Source organism: Emys orbicularis, chromosome 21, assembly GCF_028017835.1.
Source record: "Emys orbicularis isolate rEmyOrb1 chromosome 21, rEmyOrb1.hap1, whole genome shotgun sequence".
Lineage (NCBI taxonomy): Eukaryota > Metazoa > Chordata > Testudines > Emydidae > Emys > Emys orbicularis.
The window spans coordinates 2,195,963-2,220,503 of record NC_088703.1 but is presented as its reverse complement, the minus strand read 5'-3'; the positions used below and the strand labels follow the sequence as shown (position 1 = coordinate 2,220,503).

At 54.9% G+C, this 24,541-nt stretch overlaps 1 protein-coding gene across 1 annotated transcript in view; it reads left to right on the top strand.

Moving 5' to 3' along the window:
- CATSPERG (cation channel sperm associated auxiliary subunit gamma) overlaps window positions 1-22,753 on the top strand; it is a 40,528-nt gene extending 17,775 nt beyond the window's left edge. Inside the window, exons 14-29 of the mRNA XM_065421085.1 lie at window positions 545-703; window positions 2,689-2,807; window positions 3,908-4,121; window positions 4,406-4,468; window positions 8,438-8,621; window positions 9,537-9,664; window positions 12,745-12,825; window positions 15,558-15,614; window positions 16,995-17,151; window positions 17,822-17,885; window positions 18,643-18,741; window positions 19,424-19,525; window positions 20,361-20,453; window positions 21,404-21,503; window positions 22,109-22,235; window positions 22,683-22,753. Of these exons, the coding sequence (XP_065277157.1) occupies window positions 545-703; window positions 2,689-2,807; window positions 3,908-4,121; window positions 4,406-4,468; window positions 8,438-8,621; window positions 9,537-9,664; window positions 12,745-12,825; window positions 15,558-15,614; window positions 16,995-17,151; window positions 17,822-17,885; window positions 18,643-18,741; window positions 19,424-19,525; window positions 20,361-20,453; window positions 21,404-21,503; window positions 22,109-22,235; window positions 22,683-22,753 (1,818 nt within the window). The remainder of the gene's footprint in view (window positions 1-544; window positions 704-2,688; window positions 2,808-3,907; window positions 4,122-4,405; window positions 4,469-8,437; window positions 8,622-9,536; window positions 9,665-12,744; window positions 12,826-15,557; window positions 15,615-16,994; window positions 17,152-17,821; window positions 17,886-18,642; window positions 18,742-19,423; window positions 19,526-20,360; window positions 20,454-21,403; window positions 21,504-22,108; window positions 22,236-22,682) is intronic.
- Window positions 22,754-24,541: the final 1,788 nt, after the last annotated feature.

The following is a 24,541-nucleotide window of genomic DNA, read 5'->3' as shown; positions in this document are numbered from 1 at the left end:
ACGGGACAGCCCCGGGTTTTTCTTTGCTGTGGAGACGTACCCTCAGTTGCCCCATCTGTAAAATGGGGATAATGGTACTGACCTGCTTTGAGGTCTACTGATGAATAGTGGTCGGCAATGTCATGGATGGCTGCCTTTTTGTGTAGTGTCTTTCATCTGAGGATCTCAGGGCGCTATTCGGTCACTAACGCTGCCTCCTAACCTGTCCGAGGAGCTGCTAAATATTCTTATCCCCTGTACGAGTGATTAAAGCAAGGCACAGAGAGAGCAAAGGCCTTGCACAGCAGAGGGCACACAGAACCCAGGAGTCCTGCGGGGGGGCTGTGCTCACCATTAGACCACACTCTCTCCCCACTCGAGAGGAACTCCGTGCTGGCTGGGCGAACCCTGTATAAACAGCTGCCACGCTCCATCCCTGCAGAGGTGGCTGCATCTCAGCAGCGGGGATGTAGCAGCTCCTTGGGAAAGTCCCCTCCAGCGACCCCTTCCGAGACTTCTGCTCCCTTCGCCCGCTCTTCACATCTGGCTCCGTTTGGCTCTCCAGATCTGGTTTTCTGTGGAAGGCAGCTCGGTCGTCATTCGGCTCTACCCCTCCGAAGCCTGGGACACGTACTTCAGGCTACAGCTAATGAGAGGGTCAAAGGACTTTAGCTTCAACGAGACGTTTGTGAGCCTCTTCTTTAACAAGGAGGGGCTGCAGCAGGTGAGCCCGGGCAGCAGGAGTCACAGATGCAGGGGTGGGTGGCGCAGGGGTGGTTAATGGTCTCTAGATGTTTGAATCTAGCCCTGGTCTATAGTGCTGGGAAGCCGTTGACAGCTGCTGATTGGCCAGTGGATTCATTAGCCGTCTCAGCCCAGTTTCCAGGGCCAAGCAGCCACAGGAGAATTGGCCCCCTCATTAGCAGACACCATAGAGATCGAGTTTCCCCCAGGTTACGTCTGAAACACGTTGATGGTGAGTGTGGGGCACCTGCTCTGGGCATAGAGACAGGCCTTCATGCTTCCACTTTCAGGGCCTTATGCTAATCCCACAGTGGAGTAATTCCATTTACATGAATGGGGCTACTCCTGATTCGCACCCATGTAAATGAGATCAGAAGCAGGAGGCACCTGCAATGCTCACGCAAGGGAGAGCTGGCAAGGGGTGTGGCCACACAGGTTAGGGCCATGGCCGATCTGGAAGCCAAATGCTGTCCCATTTCCACACAGGGAAGAAAATGACCCCCAACCATGGGGGCTGTGCTGTTACTGCTTCTGACCCAAGCAGCCAGACAAAAAGTCCAGGGCTCCTGGCTTGTTCCAATTAGCAGGAGAAATTGGTGCTAGTCGAGTTTTGTCTTTGCCGCAAGCTCGTTCATTTGCACGGAACGCACAAAGGCCTCATTTCCTTGAACACCGTGGTGTTGTGGAAAGAATCACCCATGCAGTGATTTTAGTTCAAAGACTCATGCCTGAGGCCAGTTTATTGACATACAAACCAGTGCACTGGGGTGTAGTCCGGAGACCAACAACACCGAGCACCGCACGCAGGCGGACTTTTATTTCGTCAAACCGCAAGCAAAGTACAGACAATACGTCATGAGTTAAGAAACTGGGGTTGGGGTCAGCCCCCCCCCTACCTTCCTTATTAATTTTCCGAGAAGTGGGTGTTTATTTGGGTAGAGGGGCGCTTGGTGGTTTCCGCGGGGGTGGTGCTTGGCCCTAGCTTGGGTACATTTCTTAAGACTTGGTATATGTCATTTTCCGGGAGATTTCGGCGAGGGTTTGGGGGGGGGGGGTTTCCAGGGGACGCTTAAAGGAGGGCTATTATTGGTTAATTTGCAGATAACTGGAATTGGAAAATGTTACAAATAGGTGTAGCAGCAAGGATGATTAATTCTTTGCAAAACAATTTCTTAATGCCAAACAACTTGCGTTATATTTCTAAAGCCTTGCGGTTATTATATTTCATCAGTTATGAACATATTTCATTAGTACTGCTGCGGGGGGGGGGGGGGTAATTCTTCCATTCCCTCCTCTGGACATGACCCTTGACCGAGTTTGGCAGAAAACTGTGCAGTTTAGTCTAGTTTAGGCCCTGACCTGGGCCCTGCTTTGTGTAAGGGTAGTTAGCATAACAGATCTTTGTTGGAGGGTTTATTTTGGGGCCTTTAGATTTAAAGCTCTGGCTATCAAAAAGAAGGCCCCCCCGCTCTATTTCCCCACAGTGGGAATCAACCAGCAGGAGACCCACTCTTCTTTCCAGCCCACACCCGGTCCCCGGTAGCTTTCTCTCAGGGCCCTGTTACCAGCTTGTTCTGGTCCGCCTGGCTTTCTCCCACTGCGGCAGCTCTTGTCCTGGGCCTCTCTCATGCACACACAGAGCAAAGTCCTGGCCCCTGCATTCGAAACTCCTCCTCCTTGCGCCACATGATTCAGTTTCTCTTCAGCTTTTCCATGGGTGCTACTGCTTCTTTATTTATTTGTAGCGGTGATTCACTGCTACACCCCCCCCCCCCCCCCCCCAGAGAGCTCCAGTCACAGGCCAGGACCAGAACAAAAAGACAAAGAGCTTACAGAAAACAAGAGGCCACAAATGGGTGTTAGTTTCAGCTGCCAGGTGACAATGGCTTCTTTCCACTTCTCCTGAATAGCAGGGGTTGAACTCTACCTTTCCGCCGTATTTTCTGCTCTTGCCTCTCCTTTCAGCTGGTTTACATACCCGATGGACAGGGGGAGGGAAAACTGATCAAGAGGAACTTCCCTCTCCATTATATATTGTCGTACCGGCACCTCATCGTCCATCAGTACCATTTGATGTATTTACAGTGAGTAGTGGCAGAGGACGGGCAATGGTGGGAAAGATGGTTCCAACGCTTCTGGTGCAGATGGAGCCGGCTCCAGTCCTGGGGCCGCGCCAATGCCCATGTACCAGGGCTGAGCGGTCAACTGGGTCTAAGGAATAATGCCTTGACACAGGAGAACACTCTCCTTACTCTGTTTGACAGAGGGGGAAGCTGAGGCACGGCGCAGGGATGGGACTAGCCCACAGTCACCCAGCAAAGAAGCGGCAGATCCGGGAATAGAAACCAGATCTCCCAAGCATAGGAGCCAATTTCGTGGGTGCTCCGGGGCTGGAGCACCCATGGGGGGAAAATGGTGTTTGCTGCCCATTGGCAGGCCCCCGCTGATCAGCGCCTCCCTCTCCCTCCCGGCGCCTCCCGTCCGCTGCGATCAGCTGTTTTGAGGCGTGCAGGAGGCTTGGGGAGGGAGGGGGAGGAGCGAGGGCGTGGTGCACTGGGGGAAGGGAGCGGAGGCGGGGCGGGAAGAGGCGGGGCGGGAGTGGAGCCGGGGCAGGAAGAGGCAGGATGGGGGCAGGGCCTTGGGGGAAGGGGTGCAGTGGGGGCAGGGCCGGGGGCAGAGCCAGGGGTCGAGCCCCCCCGGCACATTAGAAAGTCAGCACCTGTGCTCCCAAGTCCAAATCCAGTGCTCTATCTGCTAGGCAGCACTGTGTCCCTCGGAGTGAGATCCTAGGGGCCTGATCCTGCCTTGTGCTCAGCCCCTGGGAGTGGTCCCGAGGAGCGCAGCGTGCCCAGATCCAGGCAGGATCTGGCCCTGTACACATCAGGCCAGATCACAGGTGCAGCACTCCACCTCAGAATCTCCAAGGCAGCCTCACGGCCTCTTCTGTGTTTAGCCCTGATCCTGCAACTCCCCTTAGCTATTAGCAGTATAGGACACATGACACACAGCCGAAAGATCCTGATTCCATCCAGCACACAGGCTCCGCCCAGGCTATCAGAGTTTACAGATCTGTTTCACCGCCCAGTCCACTGCAGCATGCCAGAGCACCGCCCAACCTTGTGATGAACCAGTGCATTTCGGTGCCAACCCACACTCACTTCCTGTCTCCCCGTTTCTCCCTCAGAGATGCTCAGTACATCAGGTTCTTCCATCCCTGCTCCTTCTCGGTCATGCGCCTCGAGGACCTCCCAGCCCCTCAGCGCTTCACCCGGATGGAGCACTATTCCACCGAGCCACCGGATGTCATGGACAAAACAGGCTTCCACAACAACGTGTCTCTGGCTGTATACCAGGGCCTGATCTTCCAGCTGCTCTGGCTGCACGCGGACTATAGCAGGGTGATTTCTTCTCCTCAGCTCTCAGCTGCCTTACGGTGATGGGCTGGGGGAAAGTACATTGTACCCACAGCGCTAGGTAGGAAGGTTGGGAGTTCTGAGCTCGGAGTGAGTGAGGTCGTAGAAGTGCCTTGCTCAGGGATGTGGACTTTCCCACAAGTAACAGGGATTATAAGAAAGAGGCGAATAATCCACAACAGGACCATGTGCTTTTCAGATGAGAAAATCTTGTGTTTTCAGATGACTTGTAATTTAGCAAACCCTTTATTTTTTTATATTTTTTTTAGCCTTATGCTGACCCGGTCCATGACCCAACTTGGCGGTGGTGGAAAAACAGAAAGCAATACGCAGTAAGAAAAGATTCTAAACATTCCCTTTCGACCAAAAACCCAACCGATCACATTAAAAGAGAACTGGATAAATTCATGGAGGTTAAGTCCATTAATGGCTATTAGCCAGGAGGGGTAAGAATGGTGTCCCTAGCCTCTCTTTGTCAGAGGGTGGAGATGGACGGCAGGAGAGAGATCACGTGATCATTACCTGTTAGGTTCACTCCCTCTGGGGCACCTGGACAGATTTTAGTTTGGGTACCTCCAGCCTGTCTCCATACATTCCCACTGCAGTTCCACAATCTTTCTCCTTCATTTCCTGTCCCAGACGGTTGCAGTTAAACAGCTGCTGAGTTCCTCCCCAAAGGTGGGACAGAGAAGGTAGATTGGCCATGTCTCAAAAATAGTTCTAATGAATAAGAACTTTTCTTGCCTGTGGTAGGGAGCCCTGAAAGTCAGAAGATGGCAGACTTGGGCCAGTAGTTGCCATGGGCTGGAATAAGTCTGTAATCTTCCAGAGGGAATAAATCAGCATTATGTATCCGGTGACAGGAAGGAATTTCCCATGCAGTCCCTGCCTCCCGGCTCTGCCGCGGTCCTTGATCTCGGAGCTCCCTGTGGCTGGTGGGTTTGCAGTTGCAATGAGCCGGCCCTGGGTCTCGTTGGACGGACGTGAGGAGTTCTGGAGGCGGGAGGAGGAGGCAGAAGCTTCAACTGGGCGACTCGGCGCAAGCTGTAGGTTGGGCCCAGCAGAAAGGCTGCCAGGAAGCCCCAGCACACTGCCGAGCCTGTAGCAGGATTCACTTGGAGGCCAGCAGGGCTAATGGGCAGGCCATGGCTCCACAGTCTTTCCATGCCAAACATCCTGGGGCTGGGCTTGCCTGATGGCCAGCGGCAGTCTGTTCCCTGGATGGACAGGGTGGGGAAGGTAGGGGGACCTGGGCCCTCCCTCTCCACCAGGTCCGGGCCCAGGGCCCGAGGGAGGGAGGTGTGGAGTGTCTTGATCACCTCTCCCTGGTACACCTGACCAGCCTTCAGAAAACGGCCATACTGGGTCAGACCAGTGGTCCATCTAACCCAGTATCCGGTCTTCTGACAGTGGCCGGGGCCAGATGCTTCAGAGGGAATGAACAGAACAGGGCAATTATCGAGTGATTCATCCCCTGTCATCCACGCCCAGCTTCTGGCAGCTGGAGGTTTAGGGACACCCAGAGCATGATGGTATTGCATCCCTCACCATTGTGGCTAATAGCCATTGATGGATCTATCCTCCAGGAACTGATCTCATTCCCTTTTGGGCTTCACAATATCCCCTGGCAATGAGTTCCACAGGTTGACTGGGCATTGGATGAAGTCCTTCCTTTTGCTAGTTGTAAATCTGATGCCTATTAATTTCATCGGGTGACCCCTGGTTTGTGTGTTCTGTGAGGGGGTAAATAACACGTCCTTATTCACTTTCTCCACACCAGCCATGATTGTATAGACCGCTCTCGTATCCCCCCTCAGTCGTCTCTTTTCTAAGCTGAACGGCCCCAGTCTCTTTAATCTCTCCTCATCTGGAAGCCGTTCCATCCCCCTGATCATTTTTGTTGCCGGTACCTTTTCCAATTCGAATGTATCTTTTTTGAGATGGAGCACCCAGAACTGCGCGCAGTATTCAAGGGGTGGGTGCTGGGCCGCTCCCTGCCTCCCCGCTCTTTCTGCAGTGTGGGGCACGGATGCAGGCTTACCCCAGTTCCCAATCAGTCTCAGCGACTCAGCTGGCCAAACAAGTGTCCCCCAGCTCTCTTCCCTGTGTTCGGATAGGCTCCCTCAGCAGGGAGTTGGGGCAGGGAAGAGGGCCGTGCCCCCACCCTCCCAGTTGGGGTCTTACTCACAATATTCAGCCCCTTGTGGATTGCTCTGTTCCCAACAGCTGCAAACTGGCTTCCTCCTCCCAGACAGCGTCTCCTTCACTCTCCCCCTTGCTTGAGTCTCCTTTGGAGCAGATCCTCCATTCAGAGCATGCTCCACTGTGCTCCTTCACCCCCTTAGTCTCCATGGGGGGGTCTCTAAACCCACTCCCAATGCCAGATGTGAGTCCCCCTTAGGGCCAAGTCCATTTTGCTTCTCAGGCCTTTCCTGGCGCGCTGCAGTGAGCGGGACCGCTGTTAGTTTGAAGCTGTGGCGTCCACCATCCACCCAGCCCCTGTACCACCAGCAATTCACATACCACAGCTTGGGGTCCCTTGCCCATGCCACCGCGTCCTCCTCTCGGGAAATGGTACAGGCTGTTGCTTGACCACGCTTTGGTTCGGTTATGAAATATATCCAAGAGCCCAGTCAGGGGGGTTGCAAAAAGTCAGTGAGAAGCTAGGGCCGGAAGAGAGGCTCCGTCGCCACAAAGCTGTCTTGGGCAGCGTTAAATTCCCCGTTCCAAAGTGACACCCCCAAAATTGTCCTGTTTATACTCCACCTGTTGACAAGCACACGGCCCCATGGGCGTCATTTGAGGCTAGATTCCCCCCATCAGCTTTCTGCCTGGGTTTCCTGGTACTATGGGGTACCCAGGGCTTACATTAACATAAGAACATAAGAATGGCTGTACTGGGTCAGACCACAGGTCCATCCAGCCCAGTATCCTGTCTACCGATAGTGGCCAATGCCAGGTGCCCCAGAGGGAGTGAACCTAACAGGTAATGATCAAGTGATCTCTCTCCTGCCGTCCATCTCCACCCTCGGACAAACAGAGGCTAGGGACACCATTCCTTACCCATCCTGGCTAATAGCCATTAATGGACTTAACCTCCATGAATTTATCCAGTTCTCTTTTAAACCCTGTTATAGTCCTAGCCTTCACAACCTCCTCAGGCAAGGAGTTCCACAGGTTGACTGTGCGCTGTGTGAAGAAGAACTTCCTTTTATTTGTTTTAAACCTGCTGCCCATTAATTTCATTTGGTGGCCCCTAGTTCTTGTATTATGGGAATAAGTAAATAACTTTTCCTTATCTACTTTCTCCACATCACTCATAATTTTATGTACCTCTATCATATTCCCCCTTAGTCTCCTCTTTTCCAAGCTGAAAAGTCCTAGCCTCTTTAATCTCTCCTCATATGGGACCTGTTCCAAACCCCTAATCATTTTAGTTGCCCTTCTCTGAACCTTTTCGAGTGCCAGTATATCTTTTTTGAGATGAGACCACATCTGTACGCAGTATTCGAGATGTGGGCGTACCATCGATTTATATAAGGGGAATAATATATTCTCCGTCTTCTTCTCTATCCCCTTTTTAATGATTCCTAACATCCTGTTTGCTTTTTTGACCGGCTCTGCACACTGCGTGGAGTGTCCCATAGAGTATTTCCTGGAGAGTCCCACATGTCCCCCCCCATTCGGGACTCCGGGCTTCAGCTGCGGGGCAGGGCGCACCGGAGCTTGGGGCTTTTCTCTTTGTTCTGAACACATGCATGTCAGGTACCAAGGGGCGTGAAGGCACTTCCTCGCCTTGTACCAGGGTAACACAATCATATGTCCTTTGGGACATGCCGCGGCTGGCTGTGTGCAAATAACCCCCTGCCTGTTACTACGGGAAGAGAGAGACAAGGTAGGGGAGGTGATCTGGTTTATTGGACCGACGCCCGGCGGTGAGAGAGACACACTTTTGAGCTCACCCTGAGCTCTTCTTCAGGTCTGGGAAACAGACTCAGTGCGTCACAGCTAAATGCAGAGTGAAACGGACCGTTTAGCATAAGCAGTTAACACACATTTCAAGCAACCGACACCCACGTGTCCTGATCCTGACCGTTTTCCTATCCGCCTACGCTGAAGCTTAATTCAGCTAACGCAAGGTGTTCTGGGAGCGTCAGCGAACAGGATTATAGAAAGACATAGGCCAAATTAGGCCACGTCACTGCTCGAAATATATACACGATGTTATACTGATAGTGTGTGCTTAATGCATATTGATAGACTACGCTTGGTAGAGATGAAATCCGCCTCTCCTTTTTCAGGAGTATTTCTTTTACGTAGCGAGCAACGGCAACTCCTCCGGAGGTGTCTACGTCAACATGGAGAGCTACGTGAAGATCTATGACCTGCAGCCCAATAACCAGCTGCCCAGCAAGATTTACCTGGACAAGAATAACGTCTATTCTTTCTCAGTGTTCCTGAGTGTCAGGTCGACTACAGAAAGCAGTAAGAGAGGAGAGTCTTGGAAGGAGATGTGAAAATAACGGGATTTTAACGGCTAGATGAATTTGCAGGAGATCAGAGGAGCCGGCGTCTCCTGCGTTAGAGCAGGGGGACTGGCCGTTGATGATAATAATAATAATAATACCTAGCGCTTTTCACCCGTAGACCTCAAAGTGCTTCACAAAGGAGGGCGGTAGCATTATCCCCATATTCCAGATGGGGAAACTGAGGCACAGAGTGGGCAATGGACTTGCTCAAGGTTACCTCATAGAGCCCAGGTCTCCTGAGTCCCAGTCCTGCCCTCTATCCACTAGGCAAAACTGTCTCCTGTCAGAAGGGTCTCTATCCCCAGCTCTGGGAGGGGAGTGGTGTCTAGTGGTTAGAGCAGGGGGCTGGGAACCAGGAATCCTGGGTTCTGTTCCCAACTCTGGGAGGGGAGTGGGTCTAATGGGTTACAGCAGTGGGGACTGGGAGTCAGGAGTCCCCTGTTTTATTCCCAGCTGTAGGAGGGAAGTGAAGTCTAGTGAAGAGAGCAGGATGTCAGATCTGCTTTGACCTGGAGAGATCCACCTTGAAGGGGAGAGGAGCGTTATATCTTTGGCCTGTTTGATCCTCGCCCGGTTGAGGCCAGTTAGTGCCAATCAAAGATTCTGTCACTACCCACCTGGGTGAGATTTGAACCTGTGACCTTCAAGCAAAAGGGTTCCTGTAGTAGTTGCAAGCCTACATCCTTAAGCCACTCAGTGCCCTTGCCTTTAAAGATTGCGGATGTGTGGATCTGATGAGTATCTACCCAGAGCTTCTCTTAACTGGGTCAGCGATTGCATTATAGGTCAAAGGCCCCTGTGCAAATGCAGCTGATTGCCAATGGATCTGTTTATGGCTAGTGTGATTCAAGGCTTTTCTCTTCTCCTGCAGTGGGGGAAATGCCGGAAGAGAACTCCCTTGATTTTGTGTGGCTCACCGTCGTCTTAGCGCATCCGAAGTTTGTGGTTTCACACCTCCACCGGCACTATCTGATCGGCCGGGGCTCCGTGCTGTATACGGTGAGTACACGGGGCCGGCTACTTTAGAAGGGTCGGTAGTGCAAGGGTTCTGGTTTTGCAGCCGTTTCGATGTATTTCCTCACCAGCTGTCTTTCAATGTTGGGATGGATTCAGCTACTCGGGTAGGTATCACTGGCAACGTTCAAGTGTATTGCAAGCAGCCCTTCAAACCACCTCCATCCTGACCGGTAGCAGGCCCTGCTGTACCAGTCCTAGTCCTAGATTTTAAAGGCCAAAAAGTACCACTGTGATCATCTGGTCTGACCTCCCGTGTAACACAAGCCAGAGACACCTCCCGCCCCCAGTAATTAATGCAACGAGGCAAGCCCATAACTTCTGTTTGAGATAGGGACAGGCATTTAGAAAGATATTCTTGATTTAAAAACATCAGTGATGGAGAATCCACCACCTCCAGGGGAAGTTGTTCTAACAGTTGATGACACTGTTGAAAATTCACATCTTATTTCTACTCTGATTTTTGGCAAACTTTAGTATCCAGATGCTGGCCCTCGCTCGACCTTCTTCTGCTAGATTAAAGAGTCATCTGCAATCAGAAATTTCTTCCCCACATAAGGACTTACAGAGCGTGTGATCAAGCCATGGGCTGCACACACACTAACTCTGGCTGCAAACTTTTCAGCAAAACGGTCACTTGATGAAAAATGCCGGTTCCCTCCAAATCGAAACACGCGTCAATTTCCACCACCTTTCATTTCGAGACACCCCGAAATGAAGTGTTTTAATAATAGCTCAGCGTCCTGTTGCGACATTTTCAGAACTGAATATTTCCATGGTTTGGGGGTTTTGCAATGTTTCAAAATGGAATTCATTCTTTCGGTTTAAAAAAAACCACATTTAAGTAAAAAGATTTTTAAAATGTCAAAATCGGAACGAACTGTTTTGATTTTATGGGAATGAAACATTTCGATGAAAATGAAATTGTGAATGTTTTCGGTTTAGTTCCGGAATGGCAAAAAGGTTGAAATCACGGAACTTACTGTGAACCCGAAATTCCTCTTCAACAGTCCCAGAGCTCTGCCCGTGTCCTTCAGTCCTCACCTGCAGCCAGCCCTGCTCCTCCAGGCCTAGGCACCCCCTTGCACAGCTCTGCCATCAGTCCTGGATCAATCCACGACAGAGGAATGATGAAATGCTTCCACTGGTCCCCATCCTCAGGGCTGTTCGGTCTCTTATGGAGCAGGGATAGCCACAGCGCAGTGCGCTCCAGCCATAGCCCCGATCCGCCCCCTGTCGGCCCTGGGGGGCAGGGAATAGCCACAACGCAGTGCGCTCTGACCACACCCCGATCCGCCCCCTGTCGGCCCTGGGGAGCAGGGAATAGCCACAACGCAGTGCGCTCTGACCACACCCCGATCCGCCCCCTGTCGGCCCTGGGGGGCAGGGAATAGCCACAGTGCAGTGCGCTCTGACCACACCCCGATCCGCCCCCTGTCGGCCCTGGGGGGCAGGGAATAGCCACACTGCAGTGCGCTCCAGCCATAGCCCCGATCCGCCCCCTGTCGGCCCTGGGGGGCAGGGAATAGCCACAGTGCAGTGCGCTCTGACCACACCCCGATCCGCCCCCTGTCGGCCCTGGGGAGCAGGGAATAGCCACAGCGCAGTGCGCTCTGACCACACCCCGATCCGCCCCCTGTCGGCCCTGGGGGGCAGGGAATAGCCACAGCGCAGTGCGCTCTGACCACACCCAGATCCGCCCCGTCGGCCCTGGGGAGCAGGGAATAGCCACAGTGCAGTGCGCTCTGACCACACCCCGATCCGCCCCCCTGTTGGCCCTGGGGAGCAGGGAATAGCCACAGTGCAGTGCGCTCCAGCCATAGCCCCGATCCGCCCCGTCGGCCCTGGGGGGCAGGGAATAGCCACAACGCAGTGCGCTCTGACCACACCCCGATCCGCCCCCTGTTGGCCCTGGGGAGCAGGGAATAGCCACAGCGCAGTGCGCTCTGACCACACCCCGATCCGCCCCCTGTCGGCCCTGGGGGGCAGGGAATAGCCACAGTGCAGTGCGCTCTGACCACACCCCGATCCGCCCCCTGTCGGCCCTGGGGGGCAGGGAATAGCCACAGTGCAGTGCCCTCCAGCCATAGCCCCGATCCGCCCCCTGTCGGCCCTGGGGGGCAGGGAATAGCCACAGCGCAGTGCGCTCTGACCACACCCCGATCCGCCCCGTCGGCCCTGGGGGGCAGGGAATAGCCACAGCGCAGTGCGCTCTGACCACACCCCGATCCGCCCCCTGTCGGCCCTGGGGGGCAGGGAATAACCACAGTGCAGTGCGCTCTGACCACACCCCGATCCGCCCCCGTCGGCCCTGGGGGGCAGGGAATAGCCACAGTGCAGTGCGCTCTGACCACACCCTGATCCGCCCCCTGTCGGCCCTGGGGGGCAGGGAATAGCCACAGTGCAGTGCGCTCCAGCCATAGCCCCGATCCGCCCCATCGGCCCTGGGGGGCAGGGAATAGCCACAAGGCAGTGTGCTCTGACCACACCCCGATCCGCCCCCTGTCGGCCCTGGGGGGCAGGGAATAGCCACAACGCAGTGTGCTCTGACCACACCCCGATCCGCCCTCTATGGGCCTTGGGGGGCAGGGAATAGCCACAGCGCAGTGTGCTCTGACCACACCCCGATCCGCCCCGTCGGCCCAGGGGGACAAGTGTTGTCGCTCCTGAGAAAGAAAAAAACAAACCCTTTCATCTGGAACAGCTGCTTCGAAAAAGGGCCAATCCTGAGAGAACCCGGACAGGTGGCAACCGTACCCTCCATCCACGCCGCCGATCTGCTCCCTGCACTGGGGGCTGGGAGCAGGGAGTGTGCAGACCCCAAACAGCAGCTCTGTGCCGACCAGTAAAGGTGCCCTGCGTAGGGGTTGGTTCTCAGATTGTTCCTGCTCACTTGAAGGCCCCTTTATGCTTCAAGAGAAGCAAGGCCCCAAATGTTGATAAACCTCTGACCTTTATTCAGGAGCCCAATCCTTCTGCCAGTGCCCAAAGGGAATTGGATCAGGCCCTTTCTTCCTCAGTTACAGAGCCAGCCTGACCAGCACCCTCCAAATTCTCCCCACCAGGTGACCATCAGTGACACTGGACGGTACCCGAAACAAGAGCTGAGTGGGACGAACCTTCTGAAGAGTTCAATGGCTTTAAAGGTAGGCTCAAAGGCTGGACTGTCGCTCAGCAGGGTACTCGGGAGCGAGGACAGAGGCACCACGTTATTAGCTCCTCAGCACAGCTAGTTTCGTCAGGCATGTCCCTGGGTGGTAACGGATGCCGTGCTGGGAAAATCTGCCAAAGGGATTAACAAGGCGGCTAGGAGAGTTTTTCCTTGTGCGGGAATGGGGGGCTGGGAGTGACACATCAGATCACAGGCCAGATAGCAGTGGATCACTCTGCAGATGGAATTATTTCCGAGCTGATTCATGTTCTCAAAATTGTTTCGGCTAGGGTGGTATCCAATGGAGTTGTATCGATTTATACCAGCTGGGGACCTGGCCCAGTAGCTCCAGATAAAGACAGTGCTGTATGTTAGTGCAAGATACATCGGGCCAGATGCTGTATATTGGCCACTGAGAGCCCCCCAGAAGGGGAGCTCTCAGCTGTCAGGCCTGAGAGCGAGGGCTGTGGGCACGAGAGGCCGGCCAGCGTAATCTAGAGCTGCCTCAGAGCGCCAGCCGGTGGTAGGATTGGGGAGAGCAGAAAGACTTCCCTGCCTGTTCTTCTCATCCTGCACTGCGCACCGCATGGCCCAGCCCAAGGATCGGGCCCTCGGATTCAAAGCAAACATGCCGACAACTCCCTGTGCCTGGAAGGAGAAGCTTCTGACAAATCTATAAGAGGAGGCCATTCAAAGTCCCCCCCTAATGAGCTCGTTAAATTAGGCCGAGTGACTGAGATTGCCTCACCACCTCGGCTGGAGATTGGATAGAACCCACGCTGAGACAAGTCCCTCCCTGAAGGTTCCGGTTCGGTCCAACATCGGAGGAAGAGACAGAGCCCAGCCTCGAGATAGCCCCGGTATAGGAGCAATTCGCCCTCAGATCATCTGTGAGATCTGGCTATATAACATAGGTTTACACTGGCTCGCTGGCTCGCCACGCGAAGAGGTCTGATTCTGATCGGACACCAGATTGAGCCTGATGTCACTGGAATTGCTCCTGATTTAAGCCGCCCTCAGAACCCCCACTGCTGTAATGGCCACAGGGCTCCGTTAGTGCTCTGCCGATGCTGTCGATCCAGAGTAAATCCACTGACTTCCATGGTGTAAGTGACGTAAGAACCTAGCCCTCGATACTTAGACATGGAGAAATGATATTGGTGTCCCTTCTGCCCTGAGTGGTTAGCCAAAATCCGGGGGCTTGCGGCTTCTTTCCAGCAGAAGGAGAAATTGACGATGGTACAATCCTGTTTATTTACAAACGTCTACCGAGGTTCCGGTTGTCTCCTGGTGCCAGCCCAGTGCTCTGTCCACTAGGCCATGCTGCCTTCTAGGAGCCAGCTAGGCCGGCATCCTGGCTCCACAGGATCTGTGCTATGCCCCAGCTTTTAAACAGTCCCTTAGAGGACTCCCGTCAGTGGGCCCGATGCCCAGAGGGTCCCATTCTGCCTTCAGTGGAGGCCACATGGTGTCTGGGCTCCAGCCCTCCTGCCTCACCCCGGGAGTTCTGCTGGCAAGTCCAACTGAGACTGACTCCTGGTCAGAGACTCGTGCGCTCTGCAGGGACCTGTGCACCTCGGCAGGTGCTCACAGTGACGCCAGGCGGCCTGGGTTCATTAGCCACCTGGAACCCAGCACCGTTAAGTCCTTGGGTTACAGAGAAGCAAAGGTTGAGATATAGTCCATCCTGGCCACGCCACAATTCCCCTGAGCCATCCTCTCAGTCTCTGTCCCTTTGTCTGTCAGTCCCAGGTGAGCCCCTCACCCGCCTCTCCTATTCCAGCCTCCTGTCCCCTCCTGAGCCATTGTCCTCCTGCAGATCCCTGCTGAGTTCACATGTTCCACCGGCCTGACATCCCGGTTCCTAGGTGTTCAGTCGTTGGGGTTCCCGTTGTCTCTTCTCTATTGATCTGGGAAGGGTTCAGCCCGTCCTTTAACGACCCCCGGGTCCCACCCCAGACAGTCATGTGACACAAACACCTCCATGTCTCCAGCTCTGTCAGGTAAGTCCTTGCTATGCACATCGATGAGAACACTATCACAGAAGGGTCCCGCTTCGTCACAGCAGGCACAGGATAATCTGCCCCCCACATTAGGTCTCACGCTGACCCCTCGTCACCGGCAATTGGATTAAAAGGTTTAATAGCCCCTCTTCCAGATCTCTGTTAGCATTAGCGATGATAACGCAGGGTGACCTTGTTATCCATATGTACGGCCAGTCTGGCTAAGTTCTTCTCCTCAATGACATCCTGTGGCAAGGAGTTCCACAGTCCGATTACAGTCCAGTGAAAGCCTCAGATTCTTTCCTGCAGTGAGATTGGCTCAGTTCAGGAGTACGGGGGCTGTCGGGCTGCTTCTGTGGTTCTCTGCATCTGCACAGCTTCAGCCCCAGCGTAGGTCAGAACAAGGATCCTGAAGGTTCCCACCATGTGTTTCCTCCGGAGAACAGGTAGTATTGGACATTGCTGGGAGTGGGCCGGCTCCGTGGTCTGATCTGCCAGGGCAGCAGCCGGGATATCAGGTGAGACGGGCCAGTGATGTGATCAAACACAGCAGGAGGCAGGATCCCAGACTCCATGGGCCAATGGGCTGATCCAGCGGGACAAGGAGGCGGGATACAGGGCTGGACGGCCCAGTGAGCTTTGTCTCCTCTTGTCAGTGACAGAACGATGGACTTTTCATTTGTTTGGTCCTAACAGACATTCATTTTCGATTTAAACATTCCAGGTTATAAATGCGGCAACAAATTGTTACCACTACACAGCGTCCGGCCCAAAACTCCAGGTAACTATTGGGTCTGAACCCCTGGGAAAGGCAAATTAATGAGACTATTAACATTTTGTTTGGGATAATGGAGCAATAATATCATCTAATCTATCTATCCCCATCCACCCCCTCTATCTATCTAATCTATCTATCTATCTATCTATCTATCCCCATACACCCCCTCTATCTATCTATCTATCTATCTATCCCCATACACCCCCTCTATCTATCTATCTATCTATCTATCCATCCCTGTACACCCCCTCTATCTATCTATCCCCATCCACCCCCTCTATCTATCACCATACATCCCCTCTATCTAATCTAATCTATCCCCCCACACACCCTCTATCTATCCCCATCCACCCCCTCTATCTATCTATCCCCATCCACCCCCTCTATCTATCACCATACACCCCCTCTATCTATCTATCTATCTATCTATCTATCTATCCATCCCCGTACACCCCCTCTATCTATCTATCCCCATCCACCCCCTCTATCTATCACCATACATCCCCTCTATCTAATCTAATCTATCCCCCCACACACCCTCTATCTATCCCCATCCACCCCCTCTATCTATCTATCCCCATCCACCCCCTCTATCTATCACCATACACCCCCACTATCTAATCTATCTATCTATCCCCATCCACCCCCTCTATCCATCTATCTATCCCCATCCACCCCCTCTATCTATCTATCCCCATCCACCCCCTCTATCCCCATCCACCCCCTCTATCTATCACCATACATCCCCTCTATCTAATCTATCTATCACCATACACCCCCACTATCTAAGCTATCTATCTATCCCCCCCACACACCCTCTATCTATCTATCCCCATCCACCCCCTCTATCTAATCTATCTATCACCATACACCCCCACTATCTAATCTATCTATCTATTCCCCCCACACACCCTCTATCTATCTATCCCCATCCACCCCCTCTATCTAATCTATCTATCCCCATCCACCCCCTCTATCTATCTATCTATCCCCAGACACTCCCTCTATCTATCTATCCATCCCCATCCACCCCCACTATCTAATCTATCACCATACACCCCCTCTATCTAATCTAATCTATCACCATACACCCCCTCTATCTCACGCTCTTTCCAAATGTGGAGAGTAGCTAACTCCCCCCCCCCCCCGAGGTTCCCTTAACTCTGCCCCACTGGAGCAGGTAGTAGCCACTGGGAATGGGTCAGTATTGGGGGAGCGGTACCTTAATAAGCCGACAGGAGCATTGGTTGTGTTGCATTCCACAGATTGGAATTCCAGCGTTTGGCTGTATGCATTAGACCCCCCACGACCATCCCTAGGGCACCTTACAAACTCCAGAGTGAACGGGTGTGTCTTTTTCTCGCCCCCTCCCCTCCCCTGCAGGGCTATGCCATGGTGCCAATCTTTATTGGCTGCCCTCCGGGCAAGAGGCTGGCCTTTGACATCACCAGGACCCTGAAGTACACCACCAAACAGAACAAGCGGTACTTCGACTGCATCCACAAGAACCCAGATTTGCCATGTTTCTTCTTTAACGATGGTAAGGAGAGGCAGATGAAGGTGTCTGCACAGGGGACCAGATCCTGCTGAGGCCCAGAGACCGATCGAACAGGACCCTGCTGGTAAAACCCCACTTAGCTTGTCTGGCGTGGACCCTAGCTTGATCCTTTTGCAGCGGCGGCTGGAGTCCGGGAGATTCGGGAGTAGACGGGGGGCGGGAGGGGATCCCGGCTAGATCCTGGCTTGATTCTGATCTGAGCCTCGATTCTTGGTTGCGATCCAAGGCCCGACTGTGAATGTCCTGAGCTGCCCAGAAATCGGCCTCGGTTTGGCTATTCCAGTGTCTTAGAGTCGTGGGGCTGGACTCGGATGCGGCCTGCTGATCTCTGTGTTCTCAGAGCCCTCCATGGAGCAAGGCCACCACAGCTTCCCCTTAGCCCAGTGGTTCTCTTCTCCCCCACTTCCCACTTAGCTGGGTTCCCCCCTTCCATTCCCATCGAGCTGGGATCTAGCAAGAACTCCCCCCTTTCCTCCAGCCAGGATGTCGCCGGGATCCCCTTCCACTTAGCCAGATGGGCCGGGCAGGATGGCCTCGCCTGTTCAATACTGGTTTCTGACCCCAGGCAGCAACCCCTGGGGGTGTCATGCTCTCTTTGGGGCAAGGTGCACAGTTAAAATGATGAACTTTGACGTTCTTCTCTTTCCCGCAGTATTTTATCCCTTCTTCTTGATCCAAGACATGGTGACGGGGGACTCGGGACCTTTCCTGGGCAGGTGAGGGTTGGGCAAAGCCACCCCCTTGGCTTTAGCAAAACTCACCCAGGGCTGGGAGATCGGGTGGGTGAGGTCATGTCTTTTATTGCTAGTGGAAGAGACGAGCTTTCGGGCTTGCACGGAGCTCTGCTTCAGGCCCCTTCAGGAGCTCAGGGTAAGTGCCAAAACTCGCCTCTCTCACCAGTAGAAGTTGGGCCAGTAAAAGATGCTGAGCCACTAGAGGGCGACAAAGACCCAGTAGGCGTTACACCAGGGGTCGGCAACCTCTGGCACGTGGCTCACCAGGGTAAGCCCCCTGGTGGGCCGGGTTGGTTTGTTTACCTGCCGCGTCCGCAGGTTTGGCCGATCGCGGCACCCACTGGCTGCGGTTTGCCGCTCCAGGCCAATGGGGGCAGTGGGAAGCGGCAGCCAGCACATCCCTCGGCCCGCGCCGCTTCCCGCAGCCCCCATTGGCCTGGAGCAGCAAACTGCGGCCAGTGGGAGCCGCGATCAGCCGAACCTGCGGACGCAGCAGGTAAACAAACTGGCCCGGCCTGCCAGGGTGCTTACCCTGGCGAGCCGCGTGCCAGAAGTTGCCGACTCCTGCGTTACACTGAAGCTACTGGTCTTGCCCTTTGGGGTGAGCGGGGTGAGGAGGGCTCCCCCCAGCTGTCTGAGCCGCGTGGCTAGGAGGACTTGCCCCCTTAGCGAGGGGGTTTCTAACTGCTGAGGCCAGTGGGCTGGTTTTCACGGCAGCGTGTTCTTTGTTCCGCTGCAGCTACATGCTGAGGATCGTTGGCGGAGGGCCGTACTCGGAGAGCAGGATCCGCGTCTACAGCCCGAGCGAAATCCTCGACTATAACACGGCAAACGGCAGGTAGGACACAGCTACCCCCGACGGAGGTCTGTAACCGCGTGGCTGGTGTGGGGAAAGTGACTAGGGAAGTGTCCTTTACCCCTTCACAGCGCGCACGAACCAGGGGTCACCCAATGGAATTAACAGGCGGCAGGTTTATAACAAACAGAAGGAGGGATTTCTTCACCGGACGCACAGTCAACCTGTGGAACTCCTTGCCAGGGGCTGCACGGATCCTGACCGAGATCGGGACCCTGCTGCCCCTTGCAGATGTCACTTCTCACACTTTGCTGCTTCTACCGTTCCCGGAGCTGGGGCTGCTGTAGCTGGCCTGGCTGGGTTGCCCTCTACTGCCTCCTTGGGTGGGGGATTGAACCACAGAAGATCCAGGCTTAGGAGAATATGGCTGTGTACCCCAGGGCCTCCTAGCAGGGCAAGGCTGATAAGGATATGGGTATTAGCCAGAATCCCCCCCCTCACAGCTGTGGGTTTTCCCCTTCCATCTAGCCAGGGTGGGTTTCAGCAAATCTCCTGGCTGGGGAAAAGAGTTTCACATCAGTCATGTTCCAAATTTTTTCGAGTGGAAATGACTTTTTGTGGAGAATGGTTTAATAAATTTAGGCCCCAAAAAAGGTTTCTTAAAAAAGGTTGAAATGGCCTTAAAATAGATGGATCTGTGACTCTGGACACTTTCTCTCCCCAGCACACCGCTGAGTCTGATCTGGATGAGGGCTAATCGCACAAAACCTGCCCTTACCGATCCCGAAGGCTTCAATATCTTCTCCGGAACCGACTGTGGGATCAAGTAAGGAAATATCGGAGTGGGTACGCAGCTTTCCAGCCCCTTCCCTGCCATTCTCCACCAGGACCTTGCTTGTTCTCTTTTCATCCACTCCCAGTGCGGTTTATTCCCTGTACATTATCATTGTTCATCTGAAAGGTGCCATCGGGTAGAGTTTTGATCACAGACCGCATTAAAGCCAGTGTCTGTGCAAAGCACTCTCCTGCGAGCTCAGTGGCAGGAGCAATGAAGCCCCTTTATGCAGTAGAGATAGCTACAAAGAAAGAGGGAGTGCCCAAGGCAGAGCTCAGCTGTGTGGGAAGACAGGTTTGCCTGGTTGCCAGTCCAGGGCTAGGACAGCGAGCCTGGGGAAGCAGCTGTGAGTGTGACCCTGGGAAGGAGCAGAGAGACAAGGTTTCTTGGGCACAGAGCCCACTGGAGGGGCAGACTTGGGAATTTCAGAACAAGAAACTGCCTGCGGCTGTTTGAGACGGGACTTTGTGGGGGTCCTTTGCCAATAAACCAAGAATAGACCTGATTCGTATCACTGATAGCTCATCCTAACCGAAAAAGCCCTGCGAAGCCCCAAATATTGGTTACCTGCTCGGGCCGAAGGGGTGCGGTTACGATTCATTTGTATCACGGTAGCGCCTGGAGGCTAGCGCTCCGTTGTGCTGGGCACTGCGCCGACCTGTAACCACAGAGACAGCCCCTGCCTCGAACAGCTGAAATGCTTCGCACTCTGCTTGGGGAGGCGCTGGATTCCTTGGGGACAAGAGTGGTAATCACCAGCACTGAAGGCCTCCCGGCAGGCAGGCCACCCAGGGCCCACGCTCATGGCATCTTTCCCCTCCTGCAGGTGGGTCTGTGAGCAGAACTCCCCCTGTTACGATGTGGTTCCCTTAGACCTGACAGCTCCGGATTACTTCTTTTTGGTGGAGGTGTCTAACAGGTGAGCCTTACGTGGCCCTTTAAAGCCAAGGGCATTCGGCGGCGGTGTACGCTGGGTTGCCGACCCTGGCGTCGGTCGACAATAGCCCCTGGCTCTTCTGCAGATCCCATAGTGACTCGCTCAAGGTCACCCAGCTCTCCTGAGTCCTAGTCCAGAGCTTGATCCACTAGGCCACACTGTCCATCCCAGGCTCCATCTCCTGGACCAGCACCTCATCTGGAACAAGTCGGAGCAGCCTCAGGGCTGCTCCAACTCATGCTTCCTAGGGGATGTCGTGTGCTGCTCTGGCAACGATACGGGCCCTTGGAGTGGGTGGAAGTGGCCCCTGGAGATCACCCTTGCGCAAAGGGCTTTCTCTGCTGACTTTACCCTCAGCCCGTCCCAGTGGGTGTGTCAGGGATGGGCATGGCCAGACCACCCTCGGCTGCAGCTGTTCTCTGCTCCTCGGGGTCTTGGGACGTAGAGGATAAACTAGAGCAACCTGGAGGCTGCTCTAACTTAAACTGGAGGGCAGGCCCCTGCACAGCCCCATAATACAGAGAGCACAACAGGGACATAAACCCACCTTCGCCTCCTGCCCCAAGTCCAGGAATGAAGTAACCAAGAGTCATGCCTCCTAGTCTAGTGTTAAATGTCCCCCCGCCGATCTCCCCCAGCACCGGATCCAGAGCCTGGCCCTGCCCCCCCACCAGGAATCTCTCTCTCCATGTCCTGGCCATCCTTGGCTTGTTAAGAGCTCTTGCAAACCCATTTGCAAGCCACCGCTGCAGAGGCAGCGCAAGGGACTCTGGGATACCTACCCTCACCGTCCCGCACGGAATGGGACGCGGCGGGTGGAGGCCAGCCTTGGGATGTCCCGGGGGTGGCCGCGCTCGCCCGAGACGGCTGCGGGGCTTGAATGCCGGCGACGGGGCGGCCTGTACCTTGAGCCCCCGGGTCCGTCCCTGCAGGGCCGTGGACAAGAGCACCTACTGTGACTACGACCTGGACTTTGTGATCCACATTCACGGCCTGCGGCTCAGCCCCTCCCGGGCAATCACCTTCATGAAGGTACGGGGGGACGGGACATGGAAGGTGATCCGGGGACCTGATCCTGCTCACTCCAGCCAGCAGGATTGTCATGCCCTCTCCAGGGACTGGTGTTGGGAGGCCAGCCGGCAGGTGGGGACCACGCTGGCCCCAGTGTCGGGGAGCGCAAAGGGGCACAACCGGGGAGGTGGCCCATAGCTTTACCTGGCGATGGCTAGGGGCTGTGACAGCCTGTACATGCTAGTCACCGCAGAGGGGCAGCCTGGAATGGCGGCCGAAGCACAAGGTGGGAGAAACCTGATGGCCGGGCCACACTGGGAACAGAACCCAAGAGTCCCGACGCCCAGCCCCCCTGCCCATGCGCCCTGCTACTCTAACCACTAGACAGTACTCTCCTCCCAGAGCTGGGATAGAACCCAGGAGTCCTGCCTCTATCTGCTAAACCAGACTCCACCTCCTCCCAATTCTGTACACCCAGAGCTGTCCAGGTGCCAGCCGGACGAGTCTCCCCAGGCGCCCCACACCTGCAGTTGAGACCGGCCCTGCCTTTTTCTCAAAGGAACCGTAGTTCTCCATAGCCGCAGACAGGGGTAACGGGATGTCTCCCCCCTGCTTTTCCCCGGCAGATCTCCATGGCCGTTCTCACCGGCATTGTCGTCTTGTACGTCCTCCACCAAGTCCTGGGGCCCGTGATCTGGGCCGGCTTCACCCGACTGATCCAAAGATTTGAAGAGGCCCTAGCTATTCGGACAGGTGAGCTATTGCTCCCCCAGTTACCATCTTAAGAGAACTCAGCCAACCGAGCTCCCCCCTGGCCATTGTTAGACTGTTGAATGGGGACATCATGACAAGCCCATGGGGTTTACAACACCCCCAGCCAGCCACAGCCCGGTTCTAACCCACCATGAGGAGACAGCTAGCCCCGGTCATAACCCACCCCCAGCTGGGCCAGCTAGCCTGGATTCTAACCCATTTCCAAGTGCAGGTGCGAGGTTGTTTGTGTGGATGGGAGGGGCTCTGGCTGACCCCCGGGGAAGAGCCTGGGTTAGCTGAGCAGTGCAGATGGATGCCTACGCTGGGCCCCTGGTAATGCTGGGGTGTGACAGCCCTGCTGCGTGTCACTGTCGTGGACACAGATGTCACTGCCTTCCCCTCCCTGCCCACCAGCTGTTCCAACTCTGCCTTGCTCTGTTCTTCCAGAGTCCAGCATCACCTTCACCTCTTACTCCAGCCAAAGCCAGGGGAACTCCCACCACACGCCCCCCTTGTAGACCTGCATCAGCGGCAACGGCCACCTGCCCCGGAGCAGCACGGAAGAACTGGCCCCCCAGCATCCCATCATCCCTATTGCGAGTCCCCGCCTGTATCCAAACGTGCCTTTCCTCTCCGCGGTCCCCAGCAGCCCGAGAGCCCCTAACCCTTCCTCCCCTGCTCTCTGCGTCTGGCCGGGACCTTTGTCACCGACTTGTCTGACGATTCCAGTCAGGCTCGCTAGACCCAAGCCGTGGTGGGTGTGCTATTGCTCAGATCTGGCATCGCTCTGCGGCTTTTCCTGGCTAAAGCAGAGGGGATCAGGGCTTTCCACAGTAGCCCTTGAGCAAACAATAGTCAATCAGAACTATAAAGACCTGAACCCACGGGGCGTTGGTCTAAACGCCTCAGCTAGGCTCAGACCAGTGGAGAACGGCGGCCGGTATTCCATCAGCAGCTGGCCTTTCCCAGTTCAACTGGAACAGGAGCGCCATTTGACCGCCCATTTCACTGCCCCCGGCCTTATCCGTGATGGTACCCAAGCTCCAGGCATGATTGTAAGGGCAGCGAGCGGCAGGTCTGCCGCGCCAGTCTGAGCAGGATCGGGAGCTCCCGCGCGGTGAGCGGGACCTTTGGATACAGGAATTCCCATGTCGAAATCTCTCGCTTTGCTGAACGAATGAAAATCTTCCTGTCTCCTTCCGGTTCCTTTTGTATTTCCCAGCCTTTAGCAGCAAGGCAAGGTTGTTTCTGCGTGTGAATGCAGGAGCGTTTGCTTAGCTGGTCCCTGCACCAGGCTCCATGGGACTCTCGTCTTATTTTGGTTGTTCAGTAAACTCTCTCGTTGTCTAGGAGGTGATCCCGAGTTGGGGAGTTGAATCTCTTGCTTCCCCCAGAACTGGCGCCGACCACTCCAGGGGAAATGCTCTGCCCTGGGTTCTGATCTCCATGCTCCCTGATGGTCTAAGGGATGGATCCCCAGCTGATGTAACTCAGCAACTCTCCGTTGGGGTTAATGGGCGAGATCCCCATCTGGCGTCAAGCGGTGCGGCTCATTGGACCTGTTCCTCACCTGCCATGGAGCTAGCCGAGAGGCTGGCTGGGTCCCCAAGGAGCAATGCTGGGTGGGTAAATTCACCAGCCAAGCTGACATTTTCCCACCCAGACCTTTCTAGCTATGGGTTGGTTTCTTTCTCAGTAGGATACTGGGAGCCAGGACTCCTGGGTCCATCCCATGTCCTGCCACCAACTCACTGAGTTCACAACTTGGGGGTGGGGGGCTTTGTGCTGCCCAGGATCCTACCCTGGCACAGGGAGAGTCCTAGGGTAGGGGGGCAACAAGCTGGCTCTATGCCACCCTTCCCCCTTCCAAGAGGAGCATGCTGGGATGGGGCCCTGTCTGGGATGTGAGCCACAGCTGGCATAACTAAGAGCAGCCCTGAGGCTGCTGTAAATTACACCCTGGGCTGGTACAGGGCCAGCTTGGGGGGAGCAGAAAGGTGGCTTAAAACCACTCCCCCCCCCATCTCCTTGGCTTCAAGGAGTGTAAATTCATCCCACCTGGGGTTTATTAACACCTACCTCTCACATAGCAGTTTTCCTCAGTAGAGCCAGATCATGACACCCATTTTACAGATGGGGAAACCGAGGCACAGAAAGAGGCTGCAACCTGCCCAAGGTCCTCCAGCGGGCCAAGCCAGGAAAAGACACCCGCTTTCCTGAATCCCAGGCGAGGCCGCGACCTACTCGGCCACCCGCCTGCGCCTCACACCCTGCCCTTCGCTGGGGAGGAAACAGCTGGCAGTATC